The sequence below is a fragment of the Misgurnus anguillicaudatus genome, chromosome 5 (genome assembly GCF_027580225.2).
Source record: "Misgurnus anguillicaudatus chromosome 5, ASM2758022v2, whole genome shotgun sequence".
NCBI classification, from domain to species: Eukaryota; Metazoa; Chordata; class Actinopteri; order Cypriniformes; family Cobitidae; genus Misgurnus; species Misgurnus anguillicaudatus.
Window position 1 is genome coordinate 924,315 of NC_073341.2, and position 20,102 is coordinate 944,416.

At 35.0% G+C, this 20,102-nt stretch overlaps 1 protein-coding gene and 2 long non-coding RNA genes across 3 annotated transcripts in view; 1 reads left to right on the plus strand and 2 right to left on the minus strand.

The window, feature by feature from the left end:
• The window catches only part of LOC141363879 (uncharacterized), a 37,974-nt gene extending 18,292 nt beyond the window's left edge, over nt 1-19,682 (minus strand). Inside the window, exon 1 of the long non-coding RNA XR_012369463.1 lies at nt 19,398-19,682. This is a non-coding gene — a long non-coding RNA (uncharacterized lncRNA). The remainder of the gene's footprint in view (nt 1-19,397) is intronic.
• Nucleotides 1,063-17,709, minus strand: LOC141363880 (uncharacterized). Its single transcript, XR_012369464.1, has 2 exons — nt 16,672-17,709; nt 1,063-2,250 (listed from the first exon to the last, which is right to left on the minus strand). It is a non-coding gene; the product is annotated as an uncharacterized lncRNA (long non-coding RNA).
• LOC129434833 (uncharacterized) lies at nt 3,718-15,290 on the plus strand. Its single transcript, XM_055193484.2, has 8 exons — nt 3,718-4,339; nt 4,767-4,829; nt 4,914-4,973; nt 7,261-7,467; nt 7,796-8,805; nt 8,885-8,951; nt 9,356-9,524; nt 14,165-15,290. The coding sequence occupies exons 4-8, from the start codon at nt 7,263-7,265 to the stop codon at nt 14,298-14,300; spliced, it is 1,587 nt and encodes a 528-aa protein (XP_055049459.2). The 5' UTR covers nt 3,718-4,339; nt 4,767-4,829; nt 4,914-4,973; nt 7,261-7,262; the 3' UTR covers nt 14,301-15,290.
• Nucleotides 19,683-20,102: the final 420 nt, after the last annotated feature.

The following is a 20,102-nucleotide window of genomic DNA, read 5'->3' on the forward strand; positions in this document are numbered from 1 at the left end:
ATCAGCTTTCAAATGAGATCAGATGTGTTTCAACTGTGGGCACTTTTAAACCTAGATTAAAGACACATCGGTTTAACTTTGCATTTATGGAAGAATATAAAACAGTACGAATAAAACAGTATAAAAGAATTAGGGATGCACCGAATCCAGATTTTTTAGGTTCGGCCGAATCCACCGTTTAAGATTCGGCCGAATCCGAATACCGAATCCTACTCGCATCCTTATTCCATTAACACAGTAAAACACATTAATGAAGTAAACAACGTCCACAGCAGTGTATTTTTTATTTAATTTAATTTTAACTTATGCCAGGATGACAAGTTGGAAAAACTATTTTGACAATTACCATTAGCCTATGCATAATGAAAGCGATGCGTTGCGACACCCTCGTTTTTCCAATAAGCAAGCAGCTCCGCGCTGAAAACTATGGGATTTTATGTGAACTTGGGCTTGATGCGAACTTTGAATTGGAAGAGTACTTGGGCCGCGATTGATGACGTTTCACAAGTCCACAAGAACGCAAGTACAGACAAGAACGCATATTGAGAAACGGCTTATACTTAACTTTGAGTGAGAAGCTCCGCTCGTCAATGTCAGTTTTCACACGGCCATCCAATTACAGTGGAGGAGGGGCGGGACATTACCACAGCAACCAACCGGCTCACAGCTGAAGCATCACAGCTACCAAGCGCTCGGCTGAAAAACAGCTGGCATTTGGCGTCCTCAAGGCGTTTTCAGCCGTGTTCAAAAGTTTTGGTGTGTCCAGCCCTAAGGCTCACCGAAAGAAAAAGCTCATCTCCACGTCAGCACCCGATGTGTGTAATCAACGGCCGCGTGACGTCGACCAGCGTAGCGCAAGCCAAGGGTTCGGTTCTGTGGAAAAAAAATCTAGGATTCGGCCGAACCCGAACCCCGTCAAAAAGCCCAGTATTCGGCCGAATCCGAATCCTGGATTCGGTGCATCCCTAAAAAGAATACAACAGTATGATCGGTTTAACGTTGCATTTACTGAATGATTTAAAACAGTACGAATAAAACAGTATAAAAGAATACAACAGTATGATCGGTTTAACTTTGCATTTACTGAATGATTTAAAACAGTACGAATAAAACAGTATAAAAGAATACAACAGTATGATCGGTTTAACTTTGCATTTACTGAATGATTTAAAACAGTACGAATGAAACAGTATAAAAGAATACAACAGTATGAACCTGTACCTGGAATCAGCTTTCAGAAGAGATCAGATGTGTTTCAACAGAAGACACTTTTAGATCTAGATTAAAAACACATCGGTTTAACTTTGCATTTACTGAATGATTTAAAACAGTATAAAAGAATACAACAGTATGATCGGTTTAACTTTGCATTTACTGAATGATTTAAAACAGTACAAATGAAACAGTATAAAAGAACACAACAGTATGAACCTGTAGCTGGAATCAGCTTTCAGAAGAGATCAGATGTGTTTCAACAGAAGACACTTTTAGATCTAGATTAAAAACACATCGGTTTAACTTTGCATTTACTGAATGATTTAAAACGGTACGAATATCACAGTATAAAAGAATACAACAGTATAGCTGGAATCAGCTTTCAGAAGAGATCAGATGTGTTTCAACAGAAGACAATTTTAGATCTAGATTAAAAACACATCGGTTTAACTTTGCATTTACTGAATGATTTAAAACGGTACGAATATAACAGTATAAAAGAATACAACAGAATGAACCTGTAGCTGGAATCAGCTTTCAGATGAGATCAGATGTGTTTCAACAGTGGGCACTTTTAAACCTAGATTAAAGACACATCGGTTTAACTTTGCATTTACTGAATGATTTAAAACACTACGAATAAAACAGTATAAAAGAATACAACAGTATGAACCTGTAGCTTTCAGAAGAGATCAGATGTGTTTCAACAGAAGACACTTTTAGATCTAGATTAAAAACACATCGGTTTAACTTTGCATTTACTGAATGATTTAAAACGGTACGAATATAACAGTATAAAAGAATACAACAGTATGAACCTGTAGCTGGAATCAGCTTTCAGATGAGATCAGATGTGTTTCAAAAGTAGGCACTTTTAGATCTAGATTAAAAACACATCGGTTTAACTTTGCATTTACTGAATGATTTAAAACGGTACGAATATAACAGTATAAAAGAATACAACAGTATGAACCTGTAGCTGGAATCAGCTTTCAGATGAGATCAGACGTGTTTCCACAGTAGGCACTTTTAAATCTAGATTAAAAACACATCGGTTTAACTTTGCATTGACTGAAGGATTTAAAACAGTACGAATGAAACAGTATAAAAGAATACAACAGTATAAACCTGTAGCTGGAATCAGCTTTCAGATGAGATCAGATGTGTTTCAACAGTGGGCACTTTAAACCTAGATTAAAGACACATCGGTTTAACTTTGCTTTTACTGAAGAATATAAAACAGTACGACTAAAACAGTATAAAAGAATACAACAGTATGATCGGTTTAACTTTGCATTTACTGAATGATTTAAAACAGTACGAATAAAACAGTATAAAAGAATACAACAGTATGAACCTGTAGCTGGAATCAGCTTTCAGAAGAGATCAGATGTGTTTCAACCGAAGACACTTTTAGATCTAGATTAAAAACACATCGGTTTAACTTTGCATTTACTAAATGATTTAAAACGGTACGAATATAACAGTATAAAAGAATACAACAGTATGATCGGTTTAACTTTGCATTTACTGAATGATTTAAAACAGTACGAATAAAACAGTATAAAAGAATACAACAGTATGATCGGTTTAACTTTGCATTTACTGAATGATTTAAAACGGTACAAATATCACAGTATAAAAGAATACAACAGTATGAACCTGTAGCTGGAATCAGCTTTCAGAAGAGATCAGATGTGTTTCAACAGAAGACACTTTTAGATCTAGATTAAAAACACATCGGTTTAACTTTGCATTTACTGAATGATTTAAAACAGTACGAATAAAACAGTATAAAAGAATACAACAGTATGATCGGTTTAACTTTGCATTTACTGAATGATTTAAAACGGTACAAATATCACAGTATAAAAGAATACAACAGGATGAACCTGTAGCTGGAATCAGCTTTCAAATGAGATCAGATGTGTTTCAACAGTGGGCACTTTTAAACCTAGATTAAAGACACATCGGTTTAACTTTGCATTTACTGAAGAATATAAAACAGTACGAATGAAACAGTATAAAAGAATACAACCGTATGATAGGTTTAACTTTGCATTTACTGAATGATTTAAAACAGTACGAATAAAACAGTATAAAAGAATACAACCGTATGATCGGTTTAACTTTGCATTTACTGAATGATTTAAAACAGTACAAATAAAACTACAACAGTATGAACCTGTAGCTGGAATCAGCTTTCAGAAGAGATCAGATGTGTTTCAACAGAAGACACTTTTAGATCTAGATTAAAAACACATCGGATTAACTTTGCATTTACTGAATGATTTAAAACGGTACAAATATAACAGTATAAAAGAATACAACAGTATGAACCTGTAGCTGGAATCAGCTTTCAAATGAGATCAGATGTGTTTCAACAGTGCGCACTTTTAAACCTAGATTAAAGACACATCGGTTTAACTTTGCATTTACTGAAGAATATAAAACAGTACGAATAAAACAGTATAAAAGAATAAAACATTATGATCCGTTTAACTTTGCATTTACTGAAGAATATAAAACAGTACGAATAAAACAGTATAAAAGAATACAACAGTATGAACCTGTAGCTGCACTGTAAGAAATTGCTGTAATTTTTACAGTAAATTTTTACAATAGGTCATTGTACTTTGAAAATTACAGTGCTACTGTATTTTGCTATGAATTGTGGGAGCATGCTAAATGACCGATGTTAATTTTACAGTCATGTCTACAATACTGTAGTTTTGAAATAAGCTAATATGTAAATGCTGCAGGAGAACATGTATGTAATAACACTTATTGTTTTATTTTATATATAATTTTTATATTTAAAAAGACAGCTGTGGCACTAGTTTTGGCCCTTTATAATAACCTAAACTGTAATAAATGCAGATTTTAAATGAATTATAAACATGCATGAAGATTTTGTTAACTGTACACATCTACTGGTTTTAAAATGTTTGCTTAAAAACACATTTAAACAACTTCTGCGTAGCCAGTTCGTTCATGTCGTGACATCACCAGCGCGCGCTGCACATGCGCATTGCGAGTTTGCGCGCCTGCCGGTGTACACAAACAGAGTTGGAATGAGGAGTGGGGAAATCTTGTTGCATCCGACAAATCTTCCTTCGTTAAAGTAATATTTTTGTGTTTTCACATTGCAAAGACTAGATTGTCCGTCTAGTTTAGCGTTAGTTTCATTGCTGAGTTTATTGGGCGAGTGTAGCACATATTTTGTTGTGATTAGCGCGTGTTGGTTCGACGCACATGTTACAAATGTTTTTTTTTTTGTTTTAACTGTAAGCGTGTGTGATTTTTATATTTGTACTTGAGTTCGTTATAAAGTTGCCGTTCATATGCTTTTTTTGCTGATGTTGAATAAGCTTGTAAAGTCGTGATTTTTGCAGAGTTGTATCATTCCGTTTAACATGGTAATCTGTCAGTTCTGTAAAAACGAGAGCAGTACACTTACTAGTTTTGTGCAGCATATGAAACTGCATAGAAATGTGCCTAATTCACAATTTCAATGTGGTGTGCCTAACTGCCAGTATGTTTTCTCAAAGTTTTCTTCATTAAAGTCACACATATACAGACGTCACAGGTCTGATAAGGACTCTGAGGCACAGGTATGTGATACACCACTGAAATGCCATGTAGAATTTTGTGAAATTCAATGTGGGACCCTAAAACAGTTTCTATCTCATTTGAAGAACCATATTCAGTCTGGACTGGAGATCCAGTGCCCTTTTGGATGCAACAGGACGTTTAAGGTAAGCTCCACATTCGCATCACATGTGTCACGGACACACAAAAAGTGCTCTGTAAACCATTTGATAGGCCCTGCTGTGCCTGTGGAAGCACAAATGTTGGATGTTTTGTCTGAAAGCGATAGGTCAGAAGTTGCTGAGCAAAATTTTCCTGAAGTTGTGGATGAATCTCTTTTTCTAAGAAATTTAACCCTTTTCTATCTGAAACTACAATCAAAATTGCTATTACCTGAGTCTACCATTCAAGGTATTGTTGAAGAATTTCAAAATATTCATGACATTGGTCAATCTTACTTTCTTGGCAAACTAAGAGAACAACTAGCGTTGCTTGAATTACCAGAGGTGAAGATTGATGAGGTGATTGAACACTTGTCTAGGGAGGATTTGCTGACTGCTTGTAATAGTGGTGTTTTAAGTACAGCACAGAGGAGAAAGACTGTTTTCAAGGAAGAGTTTCACTATGTTGAGCCAGTCCCTGTTTTTCTAGGAGTTAGTGAAAGAAATGGGAAAGAGTGCTTTGCTCAGTACGTCCCACTTAAGCAGACTATACGTTCCCTGTTTCATTGCCAGTCTGTAAGAGATCAGTATCAACAGATGCACTCACAAACAACTGAACATGGTCTGCTTAGGGATGTAAAGGATGGCAAGACTTTTTCTGAAAATTCTCTGTTTCAAACTGATCCTTCATCTCTAGGTTTGATCATATATCAGGATTCGTTTGAGGTTGTGAATCCTTTGGGCTCAGCTAGAAAGAAACACAAATTGCTGGCAGTTTATCTTACCTTGGCTGATATTTTACCTCACAACAGGTCAAACATAGATCACATGCAACTTGTGCTTCTGTGTAATGAGCAAGATTTTAAGCAGTTTGGATCTACTCATGTTTTTAGATCACTAATTGAAGATCTCAAAGATCTTGAACAAAATGGTGTTGTTTTAAATGATGGAAAAACTTTGAAAGCTTCTTTGTGTTCTATCATAGGTGACAACCTGGGATCCCACACTATCGGTGGCTTTGTTGAGAACTTTAGCCGAAGCACACATTTTTGCCGGTATTGTTTAATTGACAGACATGCATTTCATGCCACACCTTTGGAACCTGCTATGAAGCGAACGGTAGAGTCATATAATAGAAATATTCAGGAACTGGCTGCTGGTGGTGAAAATGCAGTTGATGGAGTCAAATTTAACTCCCCTTTCAATCAATTGAGTTCTTTTCATGTTTGTCAGCCTGGTCTGCCCCCCTGCCTTGGCCATGACCTCTTTGAGGGGGTTGTGGCATCTGATGTTAAGATGTTCATTGATTACTTGGTAAATCAAGAGAAATGCTTTACTTACACGGAGCTTAATTCTTATATTAAGCAGTTTGAGTACACAGGAAATGATGCAGCCAGTAAACCAGCCGAGATTTACTTCAGGAGTCCGAAGCTTTGTGGTCATGCGGTTCAGAACTGGTGTTTTTTAAGACTTTTGCCAGTTATTGTTGGACATCGAATTAAGCATCCAGAATCAGAAGTGTGGCAGCTTGTTCTACTACTAAGACAAATTGTAGAGCTAATTTGTGCACCAGCAATACTGGAAGATCAGGTCGCTTATCTGAAAGTGCTCATTGATCAGTACATTCATTTTAGGTGTGTGACTTTCCCTTCTGAGCCTCTCAAGCCTAAACATCACTACTTAAGCCATTATCCTGAGCTGATAATACAATTTGGGCCACTGATTCGCTTATGGACCATGCGGTTTGAAAGTAAACATACCTATTTTAAACAATGTGCTAGAAAATTGCACAACTTCAAAAACCTATGTGCAACCCTTGCAGAGAGGCACCAACTTCTCCAGGCCTATTTAAGTGCAGGAAACCTCTTTCAACTTTCTGTGCAAGTTGAGAGAGGCTCTGGATTTTATTGTGATGATTACAATGAAGCAATCAAGGAATCAGTTGAACATTTCAATTTTGAGCCAGGCAATACATTAGTAGCTACTGAAATCACTTTCAAGGGAACAAAGTACAGGAAAGGCATGGTTGTCCTTTTGGCCTGTAAAGATGAGGGTTTGGAGGTTGGCAGAATTAAGCTAATCCTTGTTCATGAGAATTCAGTAGTCTACTTTGTGTCTGAGAAACGGCATGCTGTGCATTTGATGGATTTGGGTGTATACTGCATAACCAATGATGACCAACAATATGTCTGTGTACTTCAAGAGGCGTTGTTAGATTATTACCCTCTTCAGGAGTACAAAATATGTGGCTTGCCTGTGGTTGCATTACACCACTCTTTTCCATCTTTTTAAGGGATGTCCAATTTGGAGGAGATAAAACTTGCCATCTGCTCTTCGTTACCTTTTCTCTCTGATGAAACGTTACAAAAATTGATGCATGGTCTTACTGCCGTTGGAGTTGAGACAAAAGCTGACCTCCTCTATGTGAAGGAAGAAGACCTTTTGGAATATCTCAGACCAATTCAATGTCGCAAACTACTAGATGCATGGAAAAATAAAGGTATTTTTGAAATTGTCGTCCAGCACTGAAATTACAAAAAGGTCATTGCAACTATTTTCAAAATTGTAAAACCATAATTGTGAGTTATAAGTCACACGTTGTATAAACTTGATAAATATCCATTTCAACTTTCTCAATTGTAACAAGGAGGAAAAACAACAACAAAAAGTCAGAATTTTAAGATATAACTCACGATTGTAAAAGATAAAAAGTTGTAATTACCTTTTTATTCATGTTCGAAACCACCTTCTATTAAAATGTCTTTGTTACTAATGTCCATTTGAAAAGTATGGTTAAATGTTTCATGTTCAAATTTGGTTGTGTTTAGAACAAGACCGCTGCTTGAGAGCCCCACATCCATCAAGTCAAGTTCTTTCAGATACTCTGGGCCCAGGATCAGCAAGTCCTTCTAGCTGTACATCATCATCTTGCTCTTCTCAAAGTTCTTCTGCTTCCTCTTCTGCATCCTCTTCCTGGCCTGAAACATTTAAGGTGCCTTTGGAAGTTATGCCTTCTGGAATAAAATTGGCAATCGCAAATAAGAAAAGACCATCTCCAGCTGATCGAAGGCACCTGGTAAGGGTGTTAGTTGATTGCATGCGAAAACATGAAGTTAACCCATCAAGGGCACAGTGCCAGATTGTTGTCCAGAACATTATCAAACAGTATCCAGACAGCTTTGCTGATATTCTGGCTGACGGTACAAAAATAGGTAGCGGGTATGCCTCTTTGCTCTTACAAGTTAAAACTCGTGTTGAACATGTTAACAGAAACAACACTTTAGCTCGTCGGAGAAAAGAACGATTGAGGCCATCATGTGGAACCATTTGCCAGAGCTCAAGAAGACCGGCTGATCAATATGGCTGTGTCAGATGGCAGCCACAGGAGCTTCCTGAAGGAGAAAATGACGACTCCCTAGAAGAAAAGCGTAAGCAAATGTTACAGCTTCATTCCACTGAAGGTTCCTCTGGAGCCACTAGAGGAGAACTTTACAAGTTGATGGAGGTCACATATTACCGTCAGCGCCGTGATATATATGCCAATCCACCTCTGCCAGTGTCTGAAGTAAAGAAATCCTGGCCTTACCTGTTTTGTCTTAAGGGGATGTTTTTGCACTTCCATTTGCTTACCGACATTGCATTACTCCAGAGAATCATGGAGAGCATTGAAGGGAAAGGAAAGAGGATTCTGAGATATTTTCAGGAAAAGCCAACAAACGATGACGTGCGTGCTGTTCTGTCAAAGTATAAAGATGAAAATTCCCTGGTCCTGTGTCTCCTGCACCTCTTAATGGCCCATTTTAAAGAGAAATCAGAGTTCCTTCTAATTGAAGCTGACGTAGGTATTTTATTTTAATGTCCTGTTTATATGAAATGTACATATTTTTTAATGCAAGCTTTTATTTTGTTTATTTTAGGTAGCAGCAACTGCAGCCGACATGGAGAGGGGTGGATTACCGGATTCACCCACACTGATCATCCAAGGTAATTTGATTTGTGTCCTTGTGTCATCATTATACAAAATATTCGTTGCTTTCTACTGTAATCACCAGTATCTCTTATTTTGTAGTGTTATTATGTCTGTATAATTTTTAGTTTTATAAGATGCCCACACTGCAATAAAGAGTTTATCTTTGTTTATCTTCGATTATTTTAATAAACCTACTTTCAGATAATTTTACTAATTTTAAGCAAATATAAGTAAATATTTATTTTTAAACAAGACAATTTTTTGCCATTTTCCTTCTCTAGTAAATGCATTTTAATGTTATAAATGTCATTTTATATATTTAGAGTGAAAAAAGACAGAATTACTAAGATGAGCTTTTTTTTTCAGTGGATGAACCATACTTTCACAACCTTTATTAATACAAGTTTACTCTATATAGGTGAATCAATGAGCCCAAACAAATGGATGTTGGCAGTTGAAAGGGAAGTTGTCCTGGGCCCATGTTCAGAGGCAATTGTTGAGGGTCTGGCAGCATTGTTTTCGACCTATTACAACTTAAACCTGGCTTATCAGACTGAAGCTGCGTGTACACTTGAATTTGTTCAGAGGTAAGTCAGAGCATAAACTCTTTATAACTCTATATTTGAATAAAAATGTTTTTATTATTCTTCATATATCATAATTTGCACATGCAGAAAACAGAATGGGATAAACACACCTGCGTTTATCCCATTCTGTTCATGTGGATTTTGAGACTTTAATTTTGCCCTCTAAAGCATTATATTAGCCAAATACAAACAACTATTAATAATTGAACCAATCAAATGCCTTTCATTTTGTGTCCACAAACTTCAGTAATGTGCATCAATTTGTAAAAACAGACATTTCTGAATTCAGTGATTAAATTTTGAATCAGTACATCACAATTTGTCCATGCAAAAAGACTGTGCATGCGTGAATCAGGCGACACGTGCTTTCATCCTAATCAGTTCATTGGTATTTTATGGCTTTGGTTTTGTGGTTTGCATTTAACTGAACTGGATGAATGCACATGCGTCACCTGGTTCACAAAAGCACATCTTTGTTTTTGCATTCACAAATTGTAATATAATGATACAAAATATCATAATTATTCATATATATAAAATATAAATATTCACAAATATGTCTCTGTTTGTACAAATCGATGCACATTATTGTATTTTGTCGACACAAAATGAAAGGCACTTGTTTGGTTAATCAATTAATAGTTGTTTGTATGTGGCTAATTTAATGCTTTAAATGGCAAAGCATGTCTCAAAATCCAAATGAACAGAATGGGATAAACACAGGCTTGTCACCGTATCCACTAATGCTTTTTTGTATGTCCAAATTACAGGTACCGGTCATATAATTAGAATATCATGAAAAAGTTGATTTATTTCACTAATTCCATTCAAAAAGTGAAACTTTTATATTGATTTATTACATAGATTGATATACAGTATTTTCTGCACTATAATACTACGGTGGCCAAAATGCTGCAAGCGTTGTGGCTTTGTTGTTTACCAGTCGTACTGAAACATTTTATTATTATTAAATTGTTTTTTCATACTGAAACGTTTCGACAGAGCGCCTTGATCCATATATAAGGCGCTCCGGATTATAAGGCGCACTGTCGTTTTTTTTTTAAATTAGAGGCTTTTAAGTGCGCCTTATAATCCGGATCGCCTTATATATGGATCAAGGGGCTCTGTCGAAACGTTTCAGTATGAAAAAACAATTTAATAATAATATAATGTTTCAGTACGACTGGTAAACAACAAAGCCGCAACGCTTGCAGCATTTTGGCTATCGTAGTCAGTAAACACAGGTTCACGTTTGGAAAGAGTGAGCAAGGCTGGGAGATATTGTTAATATGCACGTCAACATTTGAACAACGTTACCATAGGGATGTTCATATCAGTTAATTTTCCCGACTGACAACCGCAGCTTATTAACCGTTAACTTATAAGATGTTAATAACCGTTAACTTATAAGATGTTAATATTAAGTTGCAATTGAGTAAAAATACAGTTGACTGTTGCCTGTGACCTTGTAAAAACAAAACATTTTATTTCATTTGAACGTGCAAACAGCAGTGACAGATCAACAACAGAACCAGTATTCATATCAGATATTCACGCAACATTACCTTATGAAAGAGCATGCGATCAGTCCAGAAGATTAATATCCAAAAAGCGCAGATTGTCTCTATTTCACCTACCACAGTGGCCATTTCTAAAGCAGGATGCATCTCAAAAAGTTATTTTGCGTCGTCTTTCTACGTTTGTGCAAAAAGAGATGTTTATCTGGTCAGGGTCAGAGGCCATCACAAAGGTCTGACCGGTTGTGCGCGAGACCGACCGCGTCATCTTGCTCGTGCACGCGTGCGTCTCCCTTCAGCTTCAAAACCATATTTAAGCACCCACACAAATGATTTTTCATACAAATGATTACTTTATCAGACCGACGGCAGCAATAATTTGTGTAATTTACAGGACATTTACAAATTAAAAGATAGAAAAGTGGCAATGTCCGTCAGCTCATGAAGACACGCACCATGCGTTAACAAATATTTTTTCTTATAAATATTTTTTGATAATGTTAATCGGTCACAAATTCTTAACTGTGGTTAACGGTTAAATGATCAATATGAACCTTGGAGTGAACAGAGTTGTCAGAACGCTTAATGAAGTTTGACTTATCTGACTGTTCCCTTGAGCACCGCTCTATCTAGTAGATGCATAACGCAAACCCAGTCAAACGTCTGACTGCAGTATCTTCTATTTTATGCGCCTTATATTCCGGTGCGCCCTATATAAGAAAAAGTTCTAAAATAGGCCATTCATTGAAGGTGTGCCTTATAATCTGGTGCGCCTTATAGTGCGGAAAATACGGTATATTTCATATGTTTATTTATTTTAATTTTGATGATTATAACTGACAACTAAAGAAAATCCCAAATTTGGTAACTCAGAAAATTTGAATATTACTTAAGACCAATACAAAGAAAGTATTTTTAGAAATCTGGGCAACTGAAAAGTATGAAGATGAAAAGTATGAGCATGTACAGCACTCAATACTTAGTTGGGGCTCCTTTTGCCTGAATTACTGCAGCAATGCAGTGTGGCATGAAGTCGATCAGTCTGTGGCATTGCTCAGGTGTTAGGAGAGCCCAGGTTGTTCTGATAGTGGCCTTCAGCTCTTCTGCATTGTTGGGTCTGGCACATCACATCTTTCTCTTAACAATACCCCATAGATTTTTTATGGAGATAAGGTCAGGCGTGTTTGCTAGCCAATAAAGAACAGAGATACCATTATCCTTAGAGCAGGTACTGGTGGCTTTGGCACTGTGTGCCGGTGCCGGGTCTTGTTGGACAGTGGAATCTGCATCTCCATAAAGTTGGTCAGCAGCAGGAAGCATGAAGTGCTTGACCTTGGACCTTAGAAAACACAGTGGACCAACACCAGCAGATGGCATGGCACCCCAAACCATCACTGACTGTGAAATCGCTACGCCGGACCTTAAGCAACGTGAATTGTGTGCCTCTCCTCTCTTCCTCCAGACTCTGGGATCCGGATTTCCAAAGGAAATGCTAAATTTAGTTTCATCAGAGAACATAACTTTGGACCACTCAGCAGCAGTCCAGTCCTTTTTGTCTTTAGCCCAGGTGAGACACTTCTGACGCTGTCTGTTGTCCAAGAGTGGTTTGACAAAAGGACCAACTTTATGGAGATGCAGATTTCATTGTCCAACAGGACTTGGCACCTGCACACAGTGCCAAAGCTACCAGTAACTAGTTTAAGGACCATGGTATGCCTGTTCTTAAAGGGGAAATTCCGGTGAAAACTGTATTTAGGGTGTTTTTTTCGTTGTTAACGAGTCAAACTTTCACTTAAAAGCATATTTACGACTAAAGAGCAACATTTAAGATGTTTAAGATTTTCGTTTTCTGGTAAACTGGCCTTTGAATGGGAGTGAATAGGGCAAAAGCATTGAGCGCACAAAATCTCTATTTTTACAACACTAAGAAGGCTCGACACAACGTGATACTTTACTCGAAGTATAACGTGGGTCTCTACACAAACTTTTCAACAAACCTTTTTCCAAACTTTTCGCATTTACTAAACTCTGTGTACACATAGAATGTTCTCAATGCTCGCGTTCCTGTGTAGAGACCCACGTGATACTTCGAGTAAAGTATCACGTTGTGTCGAGCCTTCTTAGTGTTGTAAAAATAGAGATTTTGCGCGCTCAGTGCTTTTGCGCTATTCACTCCCATTCAAAGGCCAGTTTACCAGAAAACGAAAATCTTAAACATCTTAAATGTTGCTCTTTAGTCATAAATATGCTTTTAAGTGAAAGTTTGACTCGTTAACAACGAAAAAACACCCTAAATACCGTTTTTCACCGGAATTCCCCTTTAACTGGCCAGCAAACTCGCCTGACCTTAACCCCATATTGTGAAGAGGAAGATGTGATGTGCCAGACCCAACAATGCAGAAGAGCTGAAGGCCACTAACAGAGCAACCTGGGCTGTCATAACACCTGAGCAGTGCCACAGACTGATTGACTCCATGCCACGCCACATTGCTGCAGTAATTCAGGCAAAAGGAGCCACAAATAAGTATTGAGTGCTGTACATGCTCATGCTTTTCAGTTGCCCAAAATAAAAAAAATAATTTCTTTGTATTGGTCTTAAATAATATTCTAATTTTCTGAGATGCTGAATTAGGGATTTTCCTTAGTTGTCAGTTATAATCATCAAAATTGAAGAAATAAACATTTGAAATATACCAGGTTGTGTGTAATGAATGAATATAATACACAAGTTTCACTTTTTGATTGGAATTAGTGAAATAAATGAACTTTTGATGATATTCTAATTATATGACCGGCACTTATATGATATAGTATACAAAATAATACATTTTTATTCAGATATATGTCTCTATTGGTACAAATCAATACACATTTATGTAAATTCTGAATTTCACATAATTAAATCTTGTGAATATGTATTTTTTAATTTTTGTGTGTCTAATTTCAAATAAGGCTTTTTTGATAAACCCAGTCTGAATTAAAGGAACTCAACTGTAGTTACTTGTCTTTTTATTTTTGACAGAACTAACCCATAAAAATGATGCCTTTTTTTAGCAAATTTTGATTTCATTGTTTTAGTATATGCTGCTTTTTGGTAACTACATTTCTGGTTGTTTTTTGCAGAGGAATTGTGGGCATCAATCCGGAAACTGGATCAAAAGTTGCTGCTGGAAAGCGAGACAGTAAATGGCACGGAATGAACCCAAATGTATGCACACTGCTAAGAAAACTGATGGACTTTGAATGGCTTGCCAGTTAATTGCAATGGAACTGAATAAGAGTCAACATTTTCAAGTTTGTGGTTCATTTAAAGTTCATGTACATGCGAATTTAAAGGTAGGCACAGTTAAAATAATTTCTTATGTTTGTTTAAAAAGTTTATGACTGAAGTTCAGTCACTAGTCTATGTAATGTGTTCTTTTGTGATGCTTTAAATGCTGCTGTTTTTAGTGGTATCTGCATTGTTGCAGAAGAAAGTGTTTAAGGCTAATGCCTTATTTTGCAATCTGTATTGTTGCAGAAGAAAGTAGTTTCTTGTAATTCCAAGGCTAATGCCTTATTTTGCAATCTGCACTGTTGCAGAAGCAATTAGTTTGTTGTATTTCCAAGTTTATGACTGAAGTTCAGTCACTAGTCTATGTAATGTGTTCTTTTGTGATGCTTTAAATGCTGCTGTTTTTAGTGGTATCTGCATTGTTGCAGAAGAAAGTTTTCCAAGGCTAAAGCCTTATTTTGCAATCTGTATTGTTGCAGAAGAAAGTAGTTTCTTGTAATTTTGCAGTCTGCATTGTTTTCGAAAGTTGTGTAAACTATTCCTTAATGTAATGAAAAGTTGCACAATAAATGCATTTGGCTACATCTATGATATCCTGTTATTTTACATTACATTACATTAAATTATATATAGAAATATGCTGTAAAACTGCAGTTAATGATTTACAGTACACTTGTAAAAATCACAGTCTAATTGTAGGTAATGATGTACAGTACACTTGTAAAAATTTACAGTCTTACTGTAGTTTATGGTTTACAGTATACTTGTAAAAGTTTACAGTCATACAGTAGTTTTTGATTTACAGTTCACTTGTAAAAATTACATGCATACTGTAGTTTATGATTTACAGTGTACTTGTAAAAGTTTACAGTTATACTGTAGATTTTGAATTACAGTACACTTGTAAAAAATTACAGTCTTACTGGCAACCAAAATTGCCAGTAATTTGCTGTAAATTTTACAGTAAATTTTTTACAGTGTGGAATCAGCTTTCAGAAGAGATCAGATGTGTTTCAACAGAAAACACTTTTAGATCTAGATTAAAAACACATCGGTTTAACTTTGCATTTACTGAATGATTTAAAACGGTACAAATATAACAGTATAAAAGAATTCAACAGTATGAACCTGTAGCTGGAATCAGCTTTTAAATGAGATCAGATGTGTTTCAACAGTGGGCACATTTAAACCTAGATTAAAGACACATCGGTTTAACTTTGCATTTACTGAAGAATATAAAACAGTACGAATAAAACAGTATAAAAGAATACAACAGTATGATCGGTTTAACTTTGCATTTACTGAATGATTTAAAACAGTACGAATAAAACAGTATAAAAGAATACAACAGTATGAACCTGTAGCTGGAATCAGCTCTTAAAAGAGATCAGATGTGTTTCAACAGAAGACACTTTTAGATCTAGATTAAAAACACATCGGTTTAACTTTGCATTTACTGAATGATTTAAAACAGTACGAATAAAACAGTATAAAAGAATACAACAGTATGATCGGTTTAACTTTGCATTTACTGAATGATTTAAAACAGTACGAATAAAACAGTATAAAAGAATACAACAGTATGAACCTGTAGCTGGAATCAGCTTTCAGAAGAGATCAGATGTGTTTCAACAGAAGACACTTTTAGATCTAGATAAAACACATCGGTTTAACTTTGCATTTACTGAATGATTTAAAACGGTACGAATATAACAGTATAAAAGAATACAACAGTATGAACCTGTAGCTGGAATCAGCTTTCAAATTAGATCAGATGTGTTCCAACAGTGGGCACTTTTAAACCTAGATTAAAGACACATCGGTTTAACTTTGCATTTACTGAAGAATATAAAACAGTATGAATAAAACAGTATAAAAGAATACAACAGTATGATCGGTTTAACTTTGCATTTACTGAATGATTTAAAACAGTACGAATAAAACAGTATAAAAGAATACAACAGTATGATCGGTTTAACTTTGCATTTACTGAATGATTTAAAACAGTACGAATAAAACAGTATAAAAGAATACAACAGTATGAACCTGTAGCTGGAATCAGCTTTCAGAAGAGATCAGATGTGTTTCAACAGTAGGCACTTTTAAATCTAGATTAAAAACACATCGGTTTAACTTTGCATTTACTGAAGGATTTAAAACAGTACGAATGAAACAGTATAAAAGAACACAACAGTATAAACCTGTAGCTGGAATCAGCTTTCAGATGAGATCAGATGTGTTTCAACAGTAGGCACTTTTAGATCTAGATTAAAAACACATCGGTTTAACTTTGCATTTACTGAATGATTTAAAATGGTACGAATATAACAGTATAAAAGAATACAACAGTATGAACCTGTAGCTGGAATCAGCTTTCAGATGAGATCAGATGTGTTTCAACAGTGGGCACTTTTAAACCTAGATTAAAGACACATCGGTTTAACTTTGCATTTACTGAAGAATATAAAACAGTATGAATAAAACAGTATAAAATAATACAACAGTATGACCGGTTTAACTTTGCATTTACTAAATGATTTAAAACAGTACGAATAAAACAGTATAAAAGAATACAACAGTATGAACCTGTAGCTGGAATCAGCTTTCAGAAGAGATCAGATGTGTTTCAACAGAAGACACTTTTAGATCTAGATTAAAAACACATCGGTTTAACTTTGCATTTACTGAATGATTTAAAACGGTACGAAAATAACAGTATAAAAGAATACAACAGTATGAACCTGTAGCTGGAATCAGCTTTCAAATGAGATCAGATGTGTTTCAACAGTGGGCAGTTTTCAACCTAGATTAAAGACACATCGGTTTAACTTTGCATTTACTGAATGATTTAAAACAGTACGAATGAAACAGTATAAAAGAATACAACAGTATGATCGGTTTAACTTTGCATTTACTGAATGATTTAAAACAGTACGAATAAAACAGTATAAAAGAATACAACAGTATGAACCTGTAGCTGGAATCAGCTTTCAGAAGAGATCAGATGTGTTTCAACAGAAGACACTTTTAGATCTAGATTAAAAACACATCGGTTTAACTTTGCATTTACTGAATGATTTAAAACGGTACGAATATAACAGTATAAAAGAATACAACAGTATGAACCTGTAGCTGGAATCAGCTTTCAAATGAGATCAGATGTGTTTCAACAATGGGCATTTTAAAACCTAGATTAAAGACACATCGGTTTAACTTTGCATTTACTGAATGATTTAAAACAGTACGAATAAAACAGTATAAAAGAATACAACAGTATGATCGGTTTAACTTTGCATTTACTGAATGATTTAAAACAGTACAAATAAAACAGTATAAAAGAATACAACAGTATGATCGGTTTAACTTTGCATTTACTGAATGATTTAAAACAGTACGAATAAAACAGTATTAAAGAATACAACAGTATGAACCTTTACCTGGAATCAGCTTTCAGAAGAGATCAGATGTGTTTCAACAGAAGACACTTTTAGATCTAGATTAAAAACATATCGGTTTAACTTTGCATTTACTGAATGATTTAAAACAGTATAAAAGAATACAACAGTATGATCGATTTAACTTTGCATTTACTGAATGATTTAAAACAGTACGAATAAAACAGTATAAAAGAATACAACAGTATGAACCTGTAGCTGGAATCAGCTTTCAAATGAGATCAGATGTGTTTCAACAGTGGGCACTTTTAAACCTAGATTAAAGACACATCGGTTTAACTTTGCATTTACTGAATGATTTAAAACAGTACGAATAAAACAGTATAAAAGAATACAACAGTATGAACCTGTACCTGGAATCAGATTTCAGAAGAGATCAGATGTGTTTCAACAGAAGACACTTTTAGATGTAGATTAAAAACATATCGGTTTAACTTTGCATTTACTGAATGATTTAAAACAGTAAAAAAGAATACAACAGTATGATCGATTTAACTTTGCATTTAATGAATGATTTAAAACAGTACGAATAAAACAGTATAAAAGAATACAACAGTATGAACCTGTAGCTGGAATCAGCTTTCAGAAGAGATCAGATGTGTTTCAACAGAAGACACTTTTAGATCTAGATTAAAAACACATCGGTTTAACTTTGCATTTACTGAATGATTTAAAACAGTATAAAAGAATACAACAGTATGATCGGTTTAACTTTGCATTTACTGAATGATTTAAAACAGTACGAATAAAACAGTATAAAAGAATACAACAGTATGAACCTGTAGCTGGAATCAGCTTTCAGAAGAGATCAGATGTGTTTCAACAGAAGACACTTTTAGATCTAGATTAAAAACACATCGGTTTAACTTTGCATTTACTGAATGATTTAAAACAGTACGAATAAAACAGTATAAAAGAATACAACAGTATGATCGGTTTAACTTTGCATTTACTGAATGATTTAAAACAGTACGAATAAAACAGTATAAAAGAATACAACAGTATGAACCTGTAGCTGGAATCAGCTTGCAGAAGAGATCAGATGTGTTTCAACAGAAGACACTTTTAGATCTAGATTAAAAACACATCGGTTTAACTTTGCATTTACTGAATGATTTAAAACGGTACGAATATAACAGTATAAAAGAATACAACAGTATGAACCTGTAGCTGGAATCAGCTTTCAAATGAGATCAGATGTGTTCCAACAGTGGGCACTTTTAAACCTAGATTAAAGACACATCGGTTTAACTTTGCATTTACTGAAGAATATAAAACAGTACGAATTAAACAGTATAAAAGAATACAACAGTATGATCGGTTTAACTTTGCATTTACTGAATGATTTTTTAAAACAGTACGAATAAAACAGTATAAAAGAATACAACAGTATGATCGGTTTAACTTTGCATTTACTGAATGATTTAAAACAGTACGAATAAAACAGTATAAAAGAATACAACAGTATGAACCTGTAGCTGGAATCAGCTTTCAGAAGAGATCAGATGTGTTTCAACAGAAGACACTTTTAGATCTAGATTAAAAACACATCGGTTTAACTTTGCATTTACTGAATGATTTAAAACGGTACGAATATAACAGTATAAAAGAATACAACAGTATAAACCTGTAGCTGGAATCAGCTTTCAAATGAGATCAGATGTGTTCCAACAGTGGGCACTTTTAAACCTAGATTAAAGACACATCGGTTTAACTTTGCATTTACTGAAGAATATAAAACAGTACGAATAAAACAGTATAAAAGAATACAACAGTATGATCGGTTTAACTTTGCATTTACTGAATGATTTAAAACAGTACGAATAAAACAGTATAAAAGAATACAACAGTATGATCGGTTTAACTTTGCATTTACTGAATGATTTAAAACAGTACGAATAAAACAGTATAAAAGAATACAACAGTATGAACCTGTAGCTGGAATCAGCTTTCAGAAGAGATCAGATGTGTTTCAACAGAAGACACTTTTAGATCTAGATTAAAAACACATCGGTTTAACTTTGCATTTACTGAATGATTTAAAACGGTACGAATATAACAGTATAAAAGAATACAACAGTATGAACCTGTAGCTGGAATCAGCTTTCAAATGAGATCAGATGTGTTCCAACAGTGGGCACTTTTAAACCTAGATTAAAGACACATCGGTTTAACTTTGCATTTACTGAAGAATATAAAACAGTATGAATAAAACAGTATAAAAGAATACAACAGTATGATCGGTTTAACTTTGCATTTACTGAATGATTTAAAACAGTACGAATAAAACAGTATAAAAGAATACAACAGTATGATCGGTTTAACTTTGCAT